General features: G+C 36.4%; 1 protein-coding gene across 3 annotated transcripts in view; it reads left to right on the top strand.

Annotated features, from left to right (window-relative positions):
- Positions 1-19335, top strand: part of IL1RAPL1 (interleukin 1 receptor accessory protein like 1) — a 697887-nt gene that overhangs the window by 408811 nt on the left and 269741 nt on the right. For all 3 annotated transcript variants that reach the window (XM_027636621.1, XM_027636637.1, XM_027636628.1), the window contains 2 exons: positions 15967-16153; positions 17493-17646. In XM_027636621.1, the coding sequence (XP_027492422.1) occupies positions 15967-16153; positions 17493-17646 (341 nt within the window). The remainder of the gene's footprint in view (positions 1-15966; positions 16154-17492; positions 17647-19335) is intronic.

Here is a 19335-nt window from a genome sequence, read left to right as displayed (position 1 = left end):
GTCTTCTTGGTGATGAGGGTTCCACAAAACATAGAGTCCAATGGACTATGTTAAGGAGATGCCCAGTCACTTCCCATGATGGGCGGGGCAGGGGGGAAACTTTACAGTCTCTTGTGACAGGCCCTGGATTTGTTACTTCACTTGGATCACATGTAGTCGTCTAGCGGTGGAAGGCCTCAGGAACTAGTTGGGGGTGTTGCTTTGGGGGTCCTTGATGATTTACAACCCCTTCTTAGCTGCCTTTCAAGTGAATATCCTGTGTGTACGAGGTCTTCCCAGAACAGGATGGGGATTTACTCCTTCGGTTTGGTGTGGAGAGATTTTACCATCACACACCCAAAACCCTTCTCCTACATCACCCCTGGGCCTTGTTTGTTTCTCCTCAGACCGGAGATGATTAGACAATAGTCTTATCTCAAGTCCCCCTTCACAGTCCAAACTCCAGTCAGGCTTCAGTGGTTGCAGACAGGCAGTTACTTCCTTGTAGTTTGACAAAAATTCTTTCTATGATTTTGACAATATTTGAGACATTGCTGACATTTCAGTCCATCACTCATGGGTCTTCCATGGGATGTAGCTCTTGTCCAGAAAACCTGCTTCTGTATAGGATCTTCACAGGCTGCTTCCTCCATGGCATGTCCACCTACTCCAGCTTGGGTTTCCATGGACTGCAGGTGAATTTATACTCCAATATTACCCTCCATGAGCTATAGGGGGGCAACCTGCATCACCATGATCTTTTCCATGGGTTGCAGGGGAGTCTGCTCCAACACCTAGCAAACCTTTTCCCCTTTCTTTCTCACCACGCTTAATGTCTGCAGGGATGTTTCTCAATCCTTTCTCACAGCAGCTGCACAGTGGTTTTTCTTAAATATAGTCTTAAAGAAACTTTCCTACAGGAATGGCCAGCTTGGCTGCCAGGTTCAGCTGTGTCCTGAGATAGATCTGTTGGAGACAGCTGGAATAGGGTTTTCTGACATGGATCAGCCCTTGTCTCTTCTCACAGAGACCACCTCTGCTTACTAACACCATATAAAGCCAATGTAGCCCTTTTTTTTTGGCTGGTTCTTCTAATCTGCCCTCATGTGTTGCTCTTTGACAGTATTAGTCCCTGCTATTTAGTCTACCTGGATCTTGCTTTCACTCCTACTATTTCTTTGATGTTACCACCCTGCTGTTTACACATAGCTACAAATAGTTTGTGTAAAGACTGAACAAGTGGAGGACAAAATGGTAAGTCATGAGGATGCTGGAAATGAAATAGGAATGTAGGTTTTTCTTTCATATAATCTTTCTGACTCTTTCATCATGTAACACATTAATATAGAAATAGACTTGATATTGGAAGGTGAGTGTTCAGATCCGGATTTAAATTATTTTTGTGATATTTAGTCATATTACTATTTGTGAGAAGTGGGGACATAGTCTTTCTGTTTTAGTTCTGCCTCTGCAGAATAACACTTTTATACTTCACAGATGATGAGGTAAATGTATTAGAGAGTATGAAACACTTGGCTGCCTTTGGTTGAGGTCAGAGGCAAATACCTGAGCTGGAGATGGACAGGGTTCTGTGTCAGATTACGTCTAATCTCAAAGTAAACCTCGTACTTCGGGTGAGATTTTTTCTACTAGTCGTACTGATCAGCTGTCATCATTATAACAGCATGTTGTTCATTGTTAAAGATAAATGATTACTGAATTATTTTGTGTGCTATACTCTCAATTTCTTGACTGGATTGCTGTATTTATTTCAGACAAAAACAAAGAAAAATATATCTGAATTATCTTGTGGTTTTTTTCCTATGATGAGATTTCCCTTTAAAGAGGGAAGATGACTGTACGAAAACACATCTGAATTTAAGCAGTTTTCAGATATTGATGTGAACACAATATCATTTTACTGGATGTTTGTATTTAGTGAATAAAAAAGTGGTAATTTTTATAATGGTCAAATAGAACAGCTGTTTTGAAATCCAAACTGAATATTCATAAACTCTTTTCCTGGCTGATTTAACTGATTTGAGCTTTCAAAGTCTAATGCTTCCTCAGAAGTTCTGCTAGAATTGTAACTAATAATCTTCCTGTGTTTATAAAACATGCAAACACACATATGGTACATATAAAGGCATTATCTTCATATTAGCTAGATTTTATTGACAAAAAGTTAATAGATCATTTAACAAATATATAATTTGCTGACTTTATTTCAGCTTTAAGAGACACTGTTATAAAAATGGGTATGACATTTGCATTTCTGTTTAATTGCTATGAAGTGAACATAAAAAGATAAGAGAGCCAAGAGAGCTTATTAAAACTGAAATGAGGGCAAGTGATAAAAGAATGATATTTTAGTGGTGCTGCAGTTAGATCTGACACTTTCCCTACAAAAACAATCTTATTCATGGATTTTTTTGGTGTGGAGAGAGGATGTAGGGTTTATGTAACAACTCTTCTCTTTTGAGCTAGATTTTAAATACAGGATCTCTCCATGACTCTATTTTAACTTGAGGGCTTCAGTAGCCCTAGGGACATTCTGGAAAAGAATAAGACTTTTCTGCTGCCCTGAAGTAGCTTCCTTTTCCCCCTCCTTTTCCTGTCCTTTTTCCCTTTTTCCTCTTTCCCTTTTTCTTTCCTGCCTCAAGATAAACCATGCTGCATATAGGGCCCCTGAGCCTCGCCATGGCATGCCGCATCTCTGGATTTCAACTCATCCAATGAGATTTACTAATGGAGAATAATGTTTGAAAGTATTCACAGGTGTGTGTCATAGTTTAAAATGTTAAACATTTGGAAATACTAGTCTATGCCGGGCATGTTAATGAGTTAAGTTCACAGTGAAAAATAAAGTATAATCACATAACTTAGTCATAATGTAAGTACACAGAAAGGTAAAGGTACGTAGTAATCATTTAAGTCAAGGCCATCCTATTTTTTTCATTAATGGTATAATCAAGACAATACTTGTATAAGGAAATTTGTAAAAGTTCTCCTAGTTTTCTAACATTAAATGTCTAGATATAAATGTGCATATGCTGCATACCACTTTAGGGACTTCCCTCTGCTTCTGAATATCACATACCGTCTTGTTGTCTGAAATCACTACGGATGATATTTTTATTAAAGCCATGAGCCTAGCTTTGCAGGGAACTACAGCAGGGAACTGTCTAACAGGAATCTGTGTGCTGGAACAGGCAGCCTACCCCTCCTCTGGTGAGTCATTTCAGTAAATTGTGGAAAACTTCTGCTTTGTCAACAGAATAAGCCCCATTCTACTGAGCGTTCAGCACAGCCTTTAGTCGCAAAGTAATGATGAGCTATCACTGAGCTGATATGGGAACAGAACTCCATTACACAGCTTTTCCCCACCAAAAAAAAAATTCAATTCTGTTCTCTGCAGGGACATTCATAACCCCTTATATAAAGCTGTATTAGGTTGCACAAAATTTGAGGAAATCTACTCAAGTAAGTAAAATCTACCCAAATCAGACTTACTTTTTTTATGTCCAGTCTTGCTTCTCTAGAAATGAGAAACAATCTAGATGATAAAATCTAAAAAAGGAGGGACAGTCCCCAAAAATTCAAGAGCTTTCTGGGACTGCATTATGAATAGTGACAGTAAGACAGCCTCAATTATTTCTAAACAAAGTATAACCATGGGATATGGCTTCTCCCTCAAACACACATCTTGTTTAAATAATTGTGTATGCTGATGCTCTGAAGAAACAACTTCCAAACCCCAAAATTTATGGATTTTAGTCATCCTAATAGTTTGATTTAGCTCAGTAATCTGAAATGAGAAGCTGCAGGAATAAGGAACAAGTTATATTTGTACTGAACCTGTATCTTGCTGTAACAAACAAGATTCATGTGCTAATAGTAATTATAGGTGAAGTTTGTTTTGGTTTATTATGTTTTTTTGCAGTTCCCATGTTTACTGTGGAAGAGTAATATCACTAAAACACATTCTGAAATAGCTGAAAAACTAAAAAAAAATACATATGAAACTAGGAAAACTATTCTCATACTGTTTTCCTATGAGTGTTTTTATGCTGTGAAAACAACTTTGGTTTTATGACAGTTTTATTTTCATAATAATAGACTGGTTTGCTGTCATGCTAAAGGGCTCTTGGGGTAGCACTAATGTCTATCAGAGCTATCACACATTAAAATTGATGTTTACTTTTATTCTTCAATATATTTTAACATATTTTTGAGTCCTGGCGTTCTACATAAAACTCTCATGTTTCAGATATTTTGACTGCTATAAGAAATGATCTTATCCATTTCCTCATTCAAACATACATAAAATATAGAAAACTTCTATTTGTTGTTACACTTCTGATAACATAGCCTTCATTTCTGAGGCAACTTACATTTACATTATACATATATCTATGCACTTGATTAAATACTGTACTACAGCTGTTGGTATTTTGTAATGACTGAGGTTCAAAAATTAACTACTTAGAAAATTATTTAGTGCAACAACAGAAAAAGTTGGTAACTTAATGTGGAACCTTAAAGAAAGTTCAAATAAATTCTTAAGGGCCAAATATTCTGTTGTCAACACATTTCACATTAACAATAATGATATTCTTGTCACTAACACACAATCAGTATGTCTAAAAAGGAAAAATCTGCCTCTGTAGACTGAAGACTGTAAGGCTTCTGCTTAGCAAGAGTCTCTCATAAATTTCAACCAGCAGAAGAAGGAAGCAAAATATAATATGAAGACTTCATAATCATGTTTGTCAAAACATTTATGTTAAATCAGTGCCTTTCATAGTTCAACAAAACACTTTTATATTTTCTTTGGTGTACTACAATTTCTGCTCTTATTCAAGATCTCAGCATTTCACTGTTGCTCTTTATCTTTCAGAAACTGGAAAGTGAAATATTTATAAGTTATTTTTCTCCTCCAAAAAAAAAAAAAAAGAAAAGAAAAGAGGAAGGAGAGAGAAATTATACAGAAAGCATCAGTATTATGGAGTAGCAGTTGCTGATCCATAATTACAATGGAAGATTTCCCGTAACAAGCTCTGTTACAAAATAAAAAACTCCTGAGTGTCTCAGAAAGAAACAGATTTTTCTGATTATTATTCTCTTATAGCTTAATATCTTTCTTGTATTGTGGCACTCAAAACTGCCACAATATTCAAGGTGAGGCCACACACCAGTGCAGAGCAGAGCGAGACAATCCCCTCCCCCGACTGGCTAGTGATGCTTTGCCTGAGATGCCCCCCAGGACCTGGTTGGCCCTCCTGGCTGCCAGGGCACTGCTGACTCATAGTCAACTTGCCATCGACCAGGGCCCCCAGGTCCCTTTCCATGGCACTGCTTTCCAGCATCTCATTCCCCAGTCTGTACAAACATCCAGCATTGCCCTGTCCCTGGTGCAGAATCTGACACTTCCCCCTGTTAAACTTGAGATGGTTGGATTGCTCAACCCTCTAATTTGTGGAGGTCCCTCTGCTGGGCCTCCGTGCCTTCAAGGGAATCAAGAGCTCCTCCCAGCTTTGTATCATCTGCAAACTTACTTAGTATCCCTTCCAGATCTCTATCTGGATACTAGATTCAGCTGACACTAACAAAGACATCATGAGTCTAAGCACAAGTCATGTTCTTGAACAGAAGTCAAGAAAATAACTATTTAATCTAATTTTTTTCTGAATATTAAAATACTTACAAATAGATATTAATCCATCCAGGAAAAATATGACAAAGTGTTTAATCAATAGAGGAATTCACAGATTCTCTTTGTTCTTTCCTAACACGAAGAAAAAAGTGTGACTGACATAGACTGCAGAAACAAAAACATAAACCAGAATATCTGGTACATAAATGAAAATATAAGTTAAATTTTCTATTCAGAAGGAGTTTATATATTCATTCATTCTCTACCAATTATAAAAACTGATGGCAAGGTTTTGAGCCATGGTGTATTTATGAAATGAACTAAATTGTGTTATACAGCTATTCCTATATTTAGATAGTGGGGAATTTGGGGATGTAGCTAGGTCACAAATAACAGCAGATGATTAAGCTGACAGTACCAGCCCAGTTGGAAGCTGTGTGCTGGTACAGGAGGAAGCAGCCAGACAAGCCGAAGTGGAGGTCCTGGATTCTGCATTTCTGACAAATGAAGTGGATTCTTCTGTGAGACCTCTGCCAGCAAACAACATGTGAGAGAGGTCTCTCCTACATCCGTGCTGAAAGGTGTTTTACAAAGACACTGGCACATAAATGTTGTGTCATGGTCCAAGTGAAAAAGGAGGGACTTTCAATTATCTGAAATGCATTTAAACTTGTTCAGTTTACCTTTTTGTTTGAGATGTGAATTAAAATGTGTAAAGTAAACTTCATTTTCATCAAATGAAAATACCTTACATGGGCACACTTGACTTAGGTGAAATTATTCAAAGCTGTCTGCATAGAAATGCTGTCATATATTCATATTGCCACTGTTCACATGACTTTGGATTTTCATGTCTGGATATTCTTGATGATTCTTACTTCTGAGGATGAGAGGTAGCAGCAAGCTTGAAAACTAAATCAAGAAATTAAAATATATAGCTATGGTGTCTGGCAGGTGCCTGTGCCTTATCCTCATACTGTTTGTTTGGGCAGCTGAAGCCTCTGTAACCTTTTCATTTTCAGGTCAGTTGATTACCCTGATGGTTGGTAATAATATGAGACAAGGAAGAGTATGATTTCATATACTTTAAACTTGAGGCTCTGCTGAATTCTCAACTGTGTCATGCTCTGCTTGGGCTTTGCCACTGGAGATGGAAATGTAGCTTTAGGAGAGTGAAGGTTCACAGCTGTCGTTTTTTCACGTTATGTTAAGAGATGAGGAAAACAAGAATTAATTTATTTGGGGATGCTGTAGAAGAAGGGAATTAATAATTCTTTAACATGGAGTCACAACTCATGGTTTAAGAGCCTTACAACAAAAAGTGTGTCCCTTGGGCCATCCCAGCCTCTTCAAGAAAATAGTTCCAAGGGATCCTTGAATAACATTTACCTAAAATGGCTCACTGAGCTCTGTTTTGTTCTCTGTAAAGCTGATAATTTTCCTACACTTTCCTTTGAATGTGTGGATATAAAGATGGCTTTTAGTACATTTAAGGACAGACATTCAAACTGGAAAGAAGCTCTGGAGGCTTCTTTTAGGAGAACTAACACTTTCAACACTGGGCAGAGTAGGTAGCCGGGATGGGTGGAAGTCCTTGCTTGCCTATATTTATCTTCAGGGATGCTGTTGATATGAACATGATTTGAATATTGATTTCTGTTGCCTGAGCTTCCATGATTCTGATCTTCAGCTACAGCCTTAAGTGGATCTGAATCACATTTTAGAGCTTAAATTTGAGTGACTTAAAAATATTTATCATTTTGTTACAGATCACATTCAGGCAATTTTGGAAACTATTTTGTGGTAAGGCTGCTCTTATGAACACATTAAAAAATGATCAATAGATAAGTTTCTCCTGTACTTTACAGTCCTCAGATGAAGGATAAATCAAAATTGTATTATATTCCTTTGTTTAATGATTTGTTTCTTCAAATCCTTCTGCCTTTTCTGCATTTAGTGGATTTCTTATTTGAAAGTTCAGGACTTGCTCTGAGGTCTTCAGTTGTATAAATTTCATTAAAATTCTTGCACATTTCCAAAGTTCTGCTCTGGTAGCAGGTTAAGCTTTGCCAAAACCTGCCTCTTCTGCAGAAATGCTACTTTCTTTTGAGTTCTAGCTCAACCTGCCCACAGCAATGCTCTTACATTCATCTATGAGATGTCATTCTACCTTCTTTTTAATCCCGCAACTGGTAAAGAAGACTGACTGATTTCTGAGTTGTTGTTTCTTCTTAGGAAAGTAGACTAAAACAAGTATAACTAGAACTGGTGTGTTGAGAACTTGGGGGTTTGTTTGTTTGTTTTTCTTGCGTGTCCATGTGTGTGCATGTGTGCATGTGTGTGGTTGGTTTTGGTTTGTTGGGGTTTTTTACAAATGTAAAAGTCATACGTATGGGAATTATTTACTTTTTTAGTTCAGGGTTGTAATGAAATCCCGCTAGAGAATTTTTGGGAGTCTGGGGAAGTGGCATCAGTATGCTAGGAAACAGTTAGCCTTGAAACAGTAACTGAATAAATATGATGATTTTTCTCATATTCCCATTTTTACTGGGTAGATATGGGAAACAGTTATGGAGAGATCTTCAAGGGAACCTTATTCACATACAAATGTAATTCTTCTAATATGCATAATAAATGTCATAATTGTTGGATATCTCTGTCCATATCTACTTTAATGAGTAACTGATAATGGAACATGAGAAATCTCTATTCAGAAAAGAACACACTTATTCCGAGTTAGCGGGAGATAAATATCTAATAATTTAGAAACAAGACAGACACCTTATGGGATGTTCTTTATGCAGCTGCTCAACAGCTGAACAGAAGATTCTAACTTAGTATTTGAGACTGAACAACAGGATCTGCCTTTAGCTGAGAACTGTAAGTTGCACTTGTGTAAGTTCAGCAAGGAAAGAGAGGGAACAAGGAGGAGCCATTCAGCAGCATCTTTGTCTTCAATAATGTTTTCAGTGTTAGTGCTACAAAAGAAGGCCAATTGCATTTGCAAGAGGGATGATTTTGTAATAAAGACATTCCAGTATTTGATGACCTTCTGAGTCATTGGGATGTAATAACACTCTGTTCCTGAACACAGAAGCACAGCTACTCAAACATACACAGTTGCACCAAACAGTAAACAATTCTGAGGGCCTCTACCTTCAATAAGTAGGTATTTTTCCCAGTCATTCTCATACCAACTGTATGGGTTTTTTCTGTCCCTTTTATATAATACTTGGGAAAAGTATTTTTGTTTAACAGTTCCTCTCCACCCACTACAAGTGAAAAAACACCTGAGAAAACAGATGTGCCATGAACAACAATATATCCAACTTGGCAGGAGAGGACCTGGGGGCTCTGGTGAAAACCAGAATTAATATGAACCAGCAATGTGCCCCAGCAGTAAAAAAAAAGCCAATAACGACCTTGGCTCCATCAGACAAAGTGTTGCCAGCACACTGAGAGGGGTGGCCCTTCCTCTTTACTCAACAATGGTGAGACCACACCTGTAGTATAATGTCTAGTTTCTAACTCCCTGCTGCAAGAGAAACATGGACAGAGGCCAGTGAAGGTGCATGAGGATGATCAAGGAACAAGTGAATCTCTCCTATGAGCACAGACTGAGAGAGTTGGGACTGTTTAACCTTGAGAAGAGAAAGCATAGGTGCATCTCACTGATGTATACACATATCTGAGGAGGGAGCCTGGTTCTTTTCAGTGTTACCTGGTGACAGGACCAGAGGCAATGTGCACAAACTGAAACAGAGTACTCCTTCTGAACATCAGGAAACACTTTTTGCCATAACATGACTGTACCTGGAACACTTTGCTCAGGAAGGTTGTGGAGTCTCCATCCCTGTTGATGTTCAAACGCAATCTGGACATGCTCCTGGGCAAGGTGACCCTGCTTGATCAGGGGGTTGGACCAGATGACATCCAAAGCTCCCTTCCAGTCTCAACTGTTTTGAGATTCTGTGATTCTAAAAATGAAACAATTTGAAGGAATAATAAAACTATTAACTTGTAATTTTCCAAAGAAGCTACAGTACTGCATTTCTGCTATTCTGACACATGGTACTAAGTAAGGTATAAAAATTATTCTTTTTCATGCTCATTGGTTCCCAAGAAAAAGCAAGTACCATCATCTCCTGAATTATGAGGAGATAGTATACCTAGAGGCATTTCATGCTAAGGTATTATCTCCCTACTGCAGTTTGTAGAAAGCTAAAGGGATTTTCATCTGTAAGGGTACACTTCACAGCTTTTTATACTTCTGTCTCTTTTGGTAATATACATCCATCTACTGCAGTGAAAATATTTAGTATCATTCTGACACATCTCCATTTTAGCATTTCATGACTCACTGGCCCAAAATTTTTTCACTAAAGACCCTGGGAAGCCTTACTGAAATGAGTAGCTAATTTAGCACTAAATTTGTAAGTAGCACTAAAATATTAAATGTACTATTAAATTCAGACTAGTGGTAATCCATATTTTACTCACCATTTACATCATGTGCAGAACAATGCTTTTTTGATTTATTCCTATCCTTTTTAACAACCTCTAAAATTTTTACTTGCAATCCACATGTAAGTGCTGTTCTCTACAGGAGTTTCCATACAATATATTTTAATAGGAAGTTGTTTTTAAAATTCACTGTTATTCACAGTGAATAACATACAGGTGTAGTATTAATATCCTTTTTAAATCTTTATTTAGTAACTTTCTTGAAGCACATACTCTCTCTGATTACTTCTACAATTATTGGAATTCCTAATATGACTGATTTATAAGCATGTATGTAGTGACATAGATTATAGCAACAGATGTTGTAAGAATACAAGACTTTTCTTTGAAAGTTATCTGTAAAAAAGCTTTCATTTCAAGTGAAATGTTTTTAGATTTATATACTGTAGGAGTACAGTGTTGCATTATAGAAAAAATTTTATATTCCTGAACCATAAGAATGTGGCTTTTTTTTCTTTTATCTGAAAGGAAGTTTTAATTTCAAAGAAAAGGTTTGATAGGGAAAGTAGTTAATTTTATGTAATTTATGTAATTTTACTTTCCATATAATTGCCAGTACAAGTTCTTAATTAAGATGAATGACATAATTGTGTCCAAGCATTCCTGAGAAAGTGATGTTTTATTAAAATCTGAAAATCAATATCGGATTGATTCCAGCTCTTGTAAAGGAATAGATTTCACTTAGACTTTAAAAAAGACAGAGATCATTCAAAAAAGTCAATAACATAAACATTTACACATATGTTTTTTCTAGTTTATCTACAAAAGAAGCTTTAAGGTATATTGAGGATAAGAAAATTAAATTCCCTTTCTAAAGGCTAATTTTTATTTAATTTGTATTGTTCAGTAAAAGGCCTTTCACATCACTCAGTAGCTCCCTTTAACACAAGGCAAGTATTATTCTAATGCAGTTAGACTTTGTACTTTGACATCCTCTTCTGGCAGGTTTGGAGAGGAAACTTGGGATGGCAACATGTACCGCTTGTGTCAGAAGAAGATAAAATGTGAAGGTTTTGGCTTCCAAGGATGGAAACGGGCATTAAAACCAAACAATATTTTCTGGTGTGACTAATTCAAACCTATTACAACAAGTATCATGCAGAGCATTGATATTCAAATAGTCCTGGAGGCTTGTGTGCACTGGGTTATTTCATAGTATCATGCACATAATTAGGTGACCCTCTAGGGAAGAAATCAGTGCTTATGTAATTCAATTGAGGTCAAAAGCAGTTTTCAAACTGGGTTGGCCCCCCAGGGTATGGAAGCAGGAGATAATTTCTAAAGCACAGAGGAAAATTCCAGCTGACTTCTGTCCACCTCCTTCCACTTCTCTCTTCCCCATGCCTGAAGCACTGCCCCAGCACTGGCAGCTCAGTTGGCTCTGGAAGCTTTGTGGAAAAGGTAATCTGTAATTTCAGCTGTTGGAGCCAGGAGTGTGGGAGTCAGCCATTCTAGAGTTTGGGGGGAAAAAACCAAACAAGAACAACAAGCAAATCAAAACCAAACCCACCAAAAGAGAACTTTGCATATAAAGTTTGTGAACTGCTGTCCTGAGCAAATGGTCCGGAAGCCACAGACTGCTGGGGGCATCAGATCCTGCCACCAAGGGGACCTCAGTGCACGATAGCAATTCTGGCTGCAGCATGATGTGCTGGCCTTCCTCACTCACCATGTGTCCCAAGGCCTCAGGCATGTCCTCAAACAACCCCACTGCTATGTAGAGGCTTTAAAAATTTTTGTGCTAAAGTTTTAAAGCTCACAAAGAGCCTTTGGAGCTACTGGCCAAGAGCACGAGTAGATTATCAATAACATGTTTTTGTTTCTCTCTTGAATGAATGCTTTACTCTCCAGCTTTCAGGCATCCAAATAATTCTAACAGAAGTTACTTGGACTGAAAAAGGACAAAATTGTGTCTGCAAAACCATGAAAAAACTAATTAATGAAGTCAACAAAAGTTTTCTCCAGAAATGGGATGGACCATTTATAGAAAATGGATATTGGCGTCAGCGGCTATGTTCACTTATTAAAATTTAAAACAAAGCTGTGAAGAAAAGAGTTTCAGACTTTCTTTTTAATGTCCAGTTTACGAGGAGTTGGAAATAAAGTTGCTTTTCCAACTCAGTTGGTATGATGAGGGAAAACATAGAAGAGATTTTTTTGGCTTCCTGTTTACTCTTCAGTTTGTTTACCATGTTAAATAGCATGATGGCAAACCACCAGAGTGAACAAGCAATGGGTAGAGTCCCAGTTTCCCTTCTTCTGTCATGAATAGGGATGATGAGGGATACTGCCTTGGGGAGTACTGAGCTGTATAAATCCACTCCTGAGCTCTCTCTGGTGAGGCTGAAGAGGAGACTGACAATTACCAGTGGTTTTTTTGGAGGATAAAAAGCATAGTTTCATAAGAGTAACCCACCTGGCCCATTTCAGAGATGTATTTTATAAAGAAATCATGGTTTAAGTGCTTAGTTTTCTAAGCAATTCCTTTAAATTTAGATGTCAATATTGCAAATGCTAAAGTTTAGAGAAGCTGTTCTTGATCCATGTGTGTTCTCTTGTCTGTTTCCCCCACTGCCTCATCTTCTCCCCCCTCCTTTTCTCTCTGTCAGATTACCCGTTATTTTAACTTCTTTTAAGATTTAAATGGGTTTGTTATCTTAAATAAAAATCTCCAAAGAGATTCTTGCTTCCTGTTTTTCTATTTTGTACTGCTTAGATCTCACTATTGTAGTGCTTGAAAATCTATTGAATAAAATAAGAAAATAGAACGTTTCACTTATATGTACTAAAAGGTTCTAGCAAATTGTACACTACATTTGTGACTGGATCGATTAGAAAACAAAAAATTGACTAACTTGTCACTTCTTATTACCATATTCAGGAAAAAAACCCAGGCAAACAAATGAAAGAAACCCCCCAAAAGTATCATGCAATGAGTTAAAGCACACTTATTTTAGCTAATACAGGTTATTAAAATGCCTTTAGGTCATGAAATGAGGATTTTTCCTATAGTTTTGTGTTTCTTATCTGGTACCTCCAGTAACAGAAATACAGAAAATTTTCTTAATTCTAACACATGAACAGTTTTTACCCTCTTCAGTATATGCATGCTTGCCAGAGGGCTCTGCTGCCTGCTACTTTTTCTGCTACCTGAGAGGTTTGACATCTACTGTATCCTTCATGCTCTAGCTGTAATAGGCAAATTCACCTCCTCTTTCTCCTTCTTCTTCTTCTTCTTGTTCATTCCCACCTGGGGACTGCTTAATTTTCTTTCTCTGTTTCTGTTCTCTGAGCCCATTAGCTTGGTTTCCTTTGCTCATACTGTTTGTGTATCTCTGCCTTCTGTGTCATTCTGAGTTTTGTTTCAAACCAACACCCTTGGTTTCTGACACGGAGTATGAAATGAGTCATAATGACAGTGCAGTTTGTATTTGGAGTCAGAATAAGAAAGTCTGTCTCACCAGTGGGCATCTGGAACTTTAGGTTCTTTTGCTGATACTTTGGACTTTTGAAAGAAACATTCAAATTCTTTGTCAGCTAACAAAGAATTCACCCTAAATTTTTTAGTACCTTGTGTCTGACAGTTTAGAAATATCATCTTCAAACAATGAACTTAAACATTCTGGGATATTTCCAAAATACTTCTCTTATGGAGCAGAAAGCCTTAGCTGCATCTGGTAAAGGATCTACTGTTGCGATGGAAACTTGGATGTGCACCAGAAGGAATTCTATGTCTGGCAATTGACATTGTCACTGTTTCAGAACAGAGTTTTTTAGTAGATCAAAACATCAAATCATGATTTTTGCACAATGTACTCTGAATTTTGAAAGATCCCTATGTGACAATTTTACTTACCTTGTTTTCTCAGAGAATGGAAGGAGAGTTAAGTGTCATTTGTTTCTTTGTTTGTTTGTTTGTTTTTTGCCCTGCTAGGTCATTTTAGAAATACTTAAATCATGAGGTTCAGTAATATGAACAAAACATAATGCTCAAACATATAGGAAGGATCAAAAGAGAATATTTAAATATGAAAATTGTATAGCCAAACACCTCTCTATATATTGCTCTGTGTCATCCAATAACAGAATCTTCTCATTTGTTTAGTATACTATTGAGCCTCAGAGCTTGATGGATTGTTCAGGCCTTCTCCCCATTTCCAAGGGTTAGAGTAACGAAAAAGAATTTTACCAACTTGGAAAAACAGAATTAGGTGACTTGTTATGATGTTTTCAAACCACATGATTAAAAAAAAAAAAATTCCAAGTAGCATCCTAATGGAGGAATAACATAAGGTACATAAATGAAAAAGAGTCCTTTAAAAACAGGGTGATTTTTAATTGCATTTACAGGTAAGAATGGTGATCATCTCTTTAACAGCTTAAAAGCAGAAAGAGTGATCCATATTCAGTGAATTCATTCTTTGCTTTGCATAAGGTTTGAATAACTTTGCTTTATACAGACAGATTCTTGAATGGGATAATAAATTGTACTTACAGCTTCATTATAGGGAAATAATTTTGTTTGTTTTCATTACAAATCTATGAACTAACTGGATAGCTAAGAGTCATTCTGTTCCAGAATTTACTTTCTAAGACTATTCTCTAATTTTATAGTTACTTACAGAGCTTCCCTTACAGGGTTACATTTTCTCTACAAAAATTGGACTCTAGAGTTCCTTGAATTAAGTATTCTTATTCTTTATCCTTAAGAATTTCTGTTCTCTCTTATTGAACAGAGAAATGAAGCAGATATTAAGAAATGGATCTTTGAGATTCTCCCATGCCTGACACATTGGACTCTGTTGTAAATAAGCAATCAGCTCATAGAGCCTGAGAATGGAGATAAGGAGATGAATGTTTCCTCAGTGCTCTCTGCAGGATACTCTTTCAGCAGATCAAGGGTCAAATGCATTTACAAAACATTAGGAGAGAAATCTTGCGTTGTCGCAGTGTGTTCCTGGGGAGTACTCAACTTTACACACTCATTTACTGCCCACCTGGAAACTCAAATGAAAATAAATAAATAAATAAATTTTAAGTAATTTTTGTCTCTGAGCCTAATTAAATCACACAGTGAAATGTGGTAAGGCAGACAATGTTTCCTACTCTCTGGTTGTCTGGCTTAACAACATCCGGGAGCAGAGTCAGTAATAAGTTTCAGGAGAGAGCACAAACTAATGCAGGCTGTAGGTAATGCAGAAACAACATATTGTCCTGGGATGTGGGGATTAAAGGCTAAAGTAAACAAGTTGGTCTGTGTTAGGTTGAAACATCCCTCCTTTTGTGATAAAAAGGGTCACAAGACTCTTTTTAATTAAAGTCTGCAGAAAGACCACCACTTCCCATTTGAGGAATGCTCAGAGCTGATGAATAGGTGGCTCTTCGTGTGGGGCTCTAATTCCAATTTGTCATTTACCTGTAGTATTACAGTATGATCCCTTCCCTCCTGAGAGCTGCCATAATGGTGTCTGTGAGCAAGCTGGTTGTATAGTTACACTGGTAAATAGATGGATCTGTTGTTGTTTACTTATTTTTTGGGAAATTGTTCTAAATACACAGTAAGGACACTAATATTAGAAAGATTTTGATGAAAGGGAGAAATAAACCTTTAGTCATAGGGTAAGGCGAATCAGCACCTTCTAAATATTGTCATTACTGGTGAGAAAGAAGCAAAATTATGATGAACAGCTATGAAATACACACAAAATTTTCAAATTTTTTGTTGGGATGAAAAACAATGTCGTGCATTGGCAGTTATTCTTTTTTTTTTCATATTAGACTTTTCTTTCTGTTTTATTGCATTACAGAAACTCAACTTACTGTATGAAAGTGTCCATTTCGCTGACGGTGGGTGAAAATGACACTGGACTCTGCTACAATTCAAAGATGAAATATTTTGAGAAAGCTGAACTTAGCAAAAGCAAAGAAATCTCATGCCCTGAAATTGAGGATTTTTTATTTCCATTTAGGGAGCCTGAAATTCTGTGGTATAAGGTAAGGAATGCAAGCGATCTATACCTTCAACAAGATTGATTTTCGTGATCTAAATGTGTTATGAAACTTTGATTGTTTTAAAATTTGTAAAGAACAGACAGCAGAATCAATGATAGAGAAGAACGAACTAATTGAGAGAGAAATTCAAATGCTTCCTTTGGTAAACTTTATAAGATATCTGTGCATGCTCTTACCTGAATTAATGGCTTAATTTTGCAGCATGAAATTCAGCATATACTACCAAAACTTTGATTTCTGCATGAGCTGAGGTTATATTTGAAAATATAATTTCATTTTTTTTTATTGTACTATTATGTACTGATTTCTAGATCTCTACTTAAAGGCTAAGTTCTTGCAGATAGTGCTGCCTGTGTGTAGTGCACTGGAACTTCTATGAATAACAGCTTGAGCTCTTCAGTTCTTACTATCTACATGAAATACTCAGTACTCCAGCTCTCTATTTAAAGACCCCAAACTGTTCAGTAAATCAGAAATTTATGTTCTGTGTATTTTGCCTGCATAGACCTTTACAGATGTCTGTGTATATGAAGTCCTAGTTTAAGTATGCACTGGTATACATTCTAATTATTTTTCTGAAGTGTGATAATTTACATGATAACATAAATGCTATTAATTATGGTTTACAAGGTTACGCTATCTAATAAGGGAAATTTTGTGGCCTAGAGAGATAGGGTTCAAATTAATTTACAGCATATCTAAGATAGGAGAAATGGAACCAATTATTTGCTTATTCTCATCTTGGATTTTGTGTTTGTAATACAATATTTTTGTAGATTAAAAACTCACATTTTCTAAGTTCAGAGAGCTTTGATTTTTAGATGGTTTTAGAAAGATATATATATATTTCTCTTCATTCTCATAATTTTCTGCTTCTCTAAGTTTTTTAGTTGTAATGTAAAAAAAAATATTAAGAAGATAAAAAAATGATCCTTGCCTGAAGCTGCTGGCAATATAAAAATCCTTGCCTGCCTAGCTGATGGCAGTATAAAAGTAATAGATCACAAGCATAAGTGTAATGGTAAATACATAAATTAAAAGGGAGCCACTCAGCAAACTAATGTCAAAAGAAAACCACCAAAGGAATCAACTCCTTGTTCTTGACAGAGGCAGAAATACTAAATCAGCTGATAAAATTCCAGTCTTTTTTCTTTTTAATCAACACCTAAATGGACTGGAGTTTTAGATATTTAGTGTATACAAAGTTTATAACTAGCCTGGGCTGTTGCCTAGCCCCCTTGGCTTTTAGCAGCATTGTAAACAGTGGTTCATTTTAAGTGTAACAACACAGTCACTGAAATGTTATATTATCTTTAAACAGGAATGCAAGTCAAAGACATGGAGATCAAGTATTGTGTTTAAAAAGGACACTCTTGTCATTCGGGAAGTTAGAGAGGATGACATTGGAAATTACACTTGTGAGTTAAAATATGGATTCTTTGTTGTCAGAAGAACAACGGAATTAACAGTTACAGGTAATTACAGGATCTTGCTATATCTCCTGTATTTATATAAAAAATATTGAATACTGTGATTTAAGCTGTGTGTATTTGAGTCATTTGCACACAACTTTGCTGTGTACCTAGATGTGAACGGCTCATATATTTAAGCTCTCCTGAATACTTCACAGTGGTATCTGTAGCACCTTGACAAGTCTGACTTCTGTTCTGTTCCAAAAGATTGTGGGGAGCTCTTTCTTTTGACTGGAAAATGTGGTCAAGGAACAGGTAAATTCAGCAAGCACTACCTCTAACAGAAAATGAGATTATTAAATTTTATCACACTTCTTCATGAGATTAAATGCCTTGGGATTTAAAAATAGCTGTAACAATAGCTCAGTTGTATTAGCTCTAATTGTCTTTGGATGTGAGAACAGCTGTAGCCACAATCCAATACCAGCAGCTCTATCCCAGTGAGACCTTTGCACCTGTGTGACAGGTGCCTGAGCAGGGCGTGACTGAGGGGCAGTAGCATTATTCTCCTGGTATTCTCTCCCCGCTTTCTGCAGTTTATAGTTGAAGAACTTCCTGATCTCAATTATCATTCACCATGGCTACCAATTAACCTATTTTCCATTAGTCTGATTATTTTTCTAATCCATTTAGTCTTGGCTTCAAAAACATTTTGAAGTATCAAGTTCCACAGAGTAATTATGTAATATAAATAAACTCTATAATTTAGTAAACAGCAATTGAACAAGATACATTTATTATAATCTGCATTTAAAACTACCATATCAATATGTAAAATCCATTATCGATGAAAACAAAATATATACTGTAATAGTGATGTCCACAGAACAGTATGAAGAATGTTCCACTGAATTTTCAATTCCTCACCAGACCTCCAACCTCTGTTTTAAAAATATGTAAAACATATAGTTGAACATATACCTAAGGTAGAAAATCAGCCTTTAGAATCATAGGATAACAATGGAAAACAGGAGTACATAATGATCTGTGCTGTGTAGTTACACAGTAAATTTCATAAAAGAAGGTAAAATAAGGATTTTCTTGGAACACTCGACGTGAACTAGATCCATGTGGCTGATAGACACCTGCATGTATGAGTTCTTGCACCTTCAAAATACCTAATAAACCAAGAAACAAATCTTAGAGAAATTATTTTGTGGGCTTTTCTTGTTCTTTTTTACTATCTAATATGCAAATCTATTGCATACCAACAACTAGTAACACACTTATGTTGGGCATTAGGTTGAATTGCAACAGTTTCTTTCAATGGTGAAAAGTTTGTTTTCTCTTTCAATGTATCCCATTTGCCCTCTCCATTAACAGAAATTATAGAGAATTGTGGTATGTAATTAGATGAGTCTGGAAATCCTATAATTTATGTTGTTTTGGGAGATTTCAAATAATCAATCGTATTTATTTAAGCTCAATAACCAGAATCTTTTTTTTGTTGTTGTATGGAATTGATTTATTTGGTCAGTACAGGCAGGCAATTACTGTCAAGTGATTAACCTCACAGTAAACATCTATGTACTCTGTTTGATTGACTCTGATATAAAGAAAACAAAGAGAGATTCTTTGAGCATGTGATTTATACCAGAAGGAGGTTGTCAATTGTCTTTTACAATATATGATATATGGATTTGAAGAGTACGTATTCCCTCAGTCATCAAGTGATCCCTTCTGTCCCCAGCT

The sequence above is a fragment of the Corapipo altera genome, unplaced genomic scaffold (genome assembly GCF_003945725.1).
Source record: "Corapipo altera isolate COAL_440 unplaced genomic scaffold, ASM394572v1 0, whole genome shotgun sequence".
NCBI lineage: Eukaryota > Metazoa > Chordata > Aves > Passeriformes > Pipridae > Corapipo > Corapipo altera.
The sequence above is the reverse complement of the archived record's forward strand: the minus strand, read 5'-3'. Positions and strand labels throughout refer to the sequence as shown.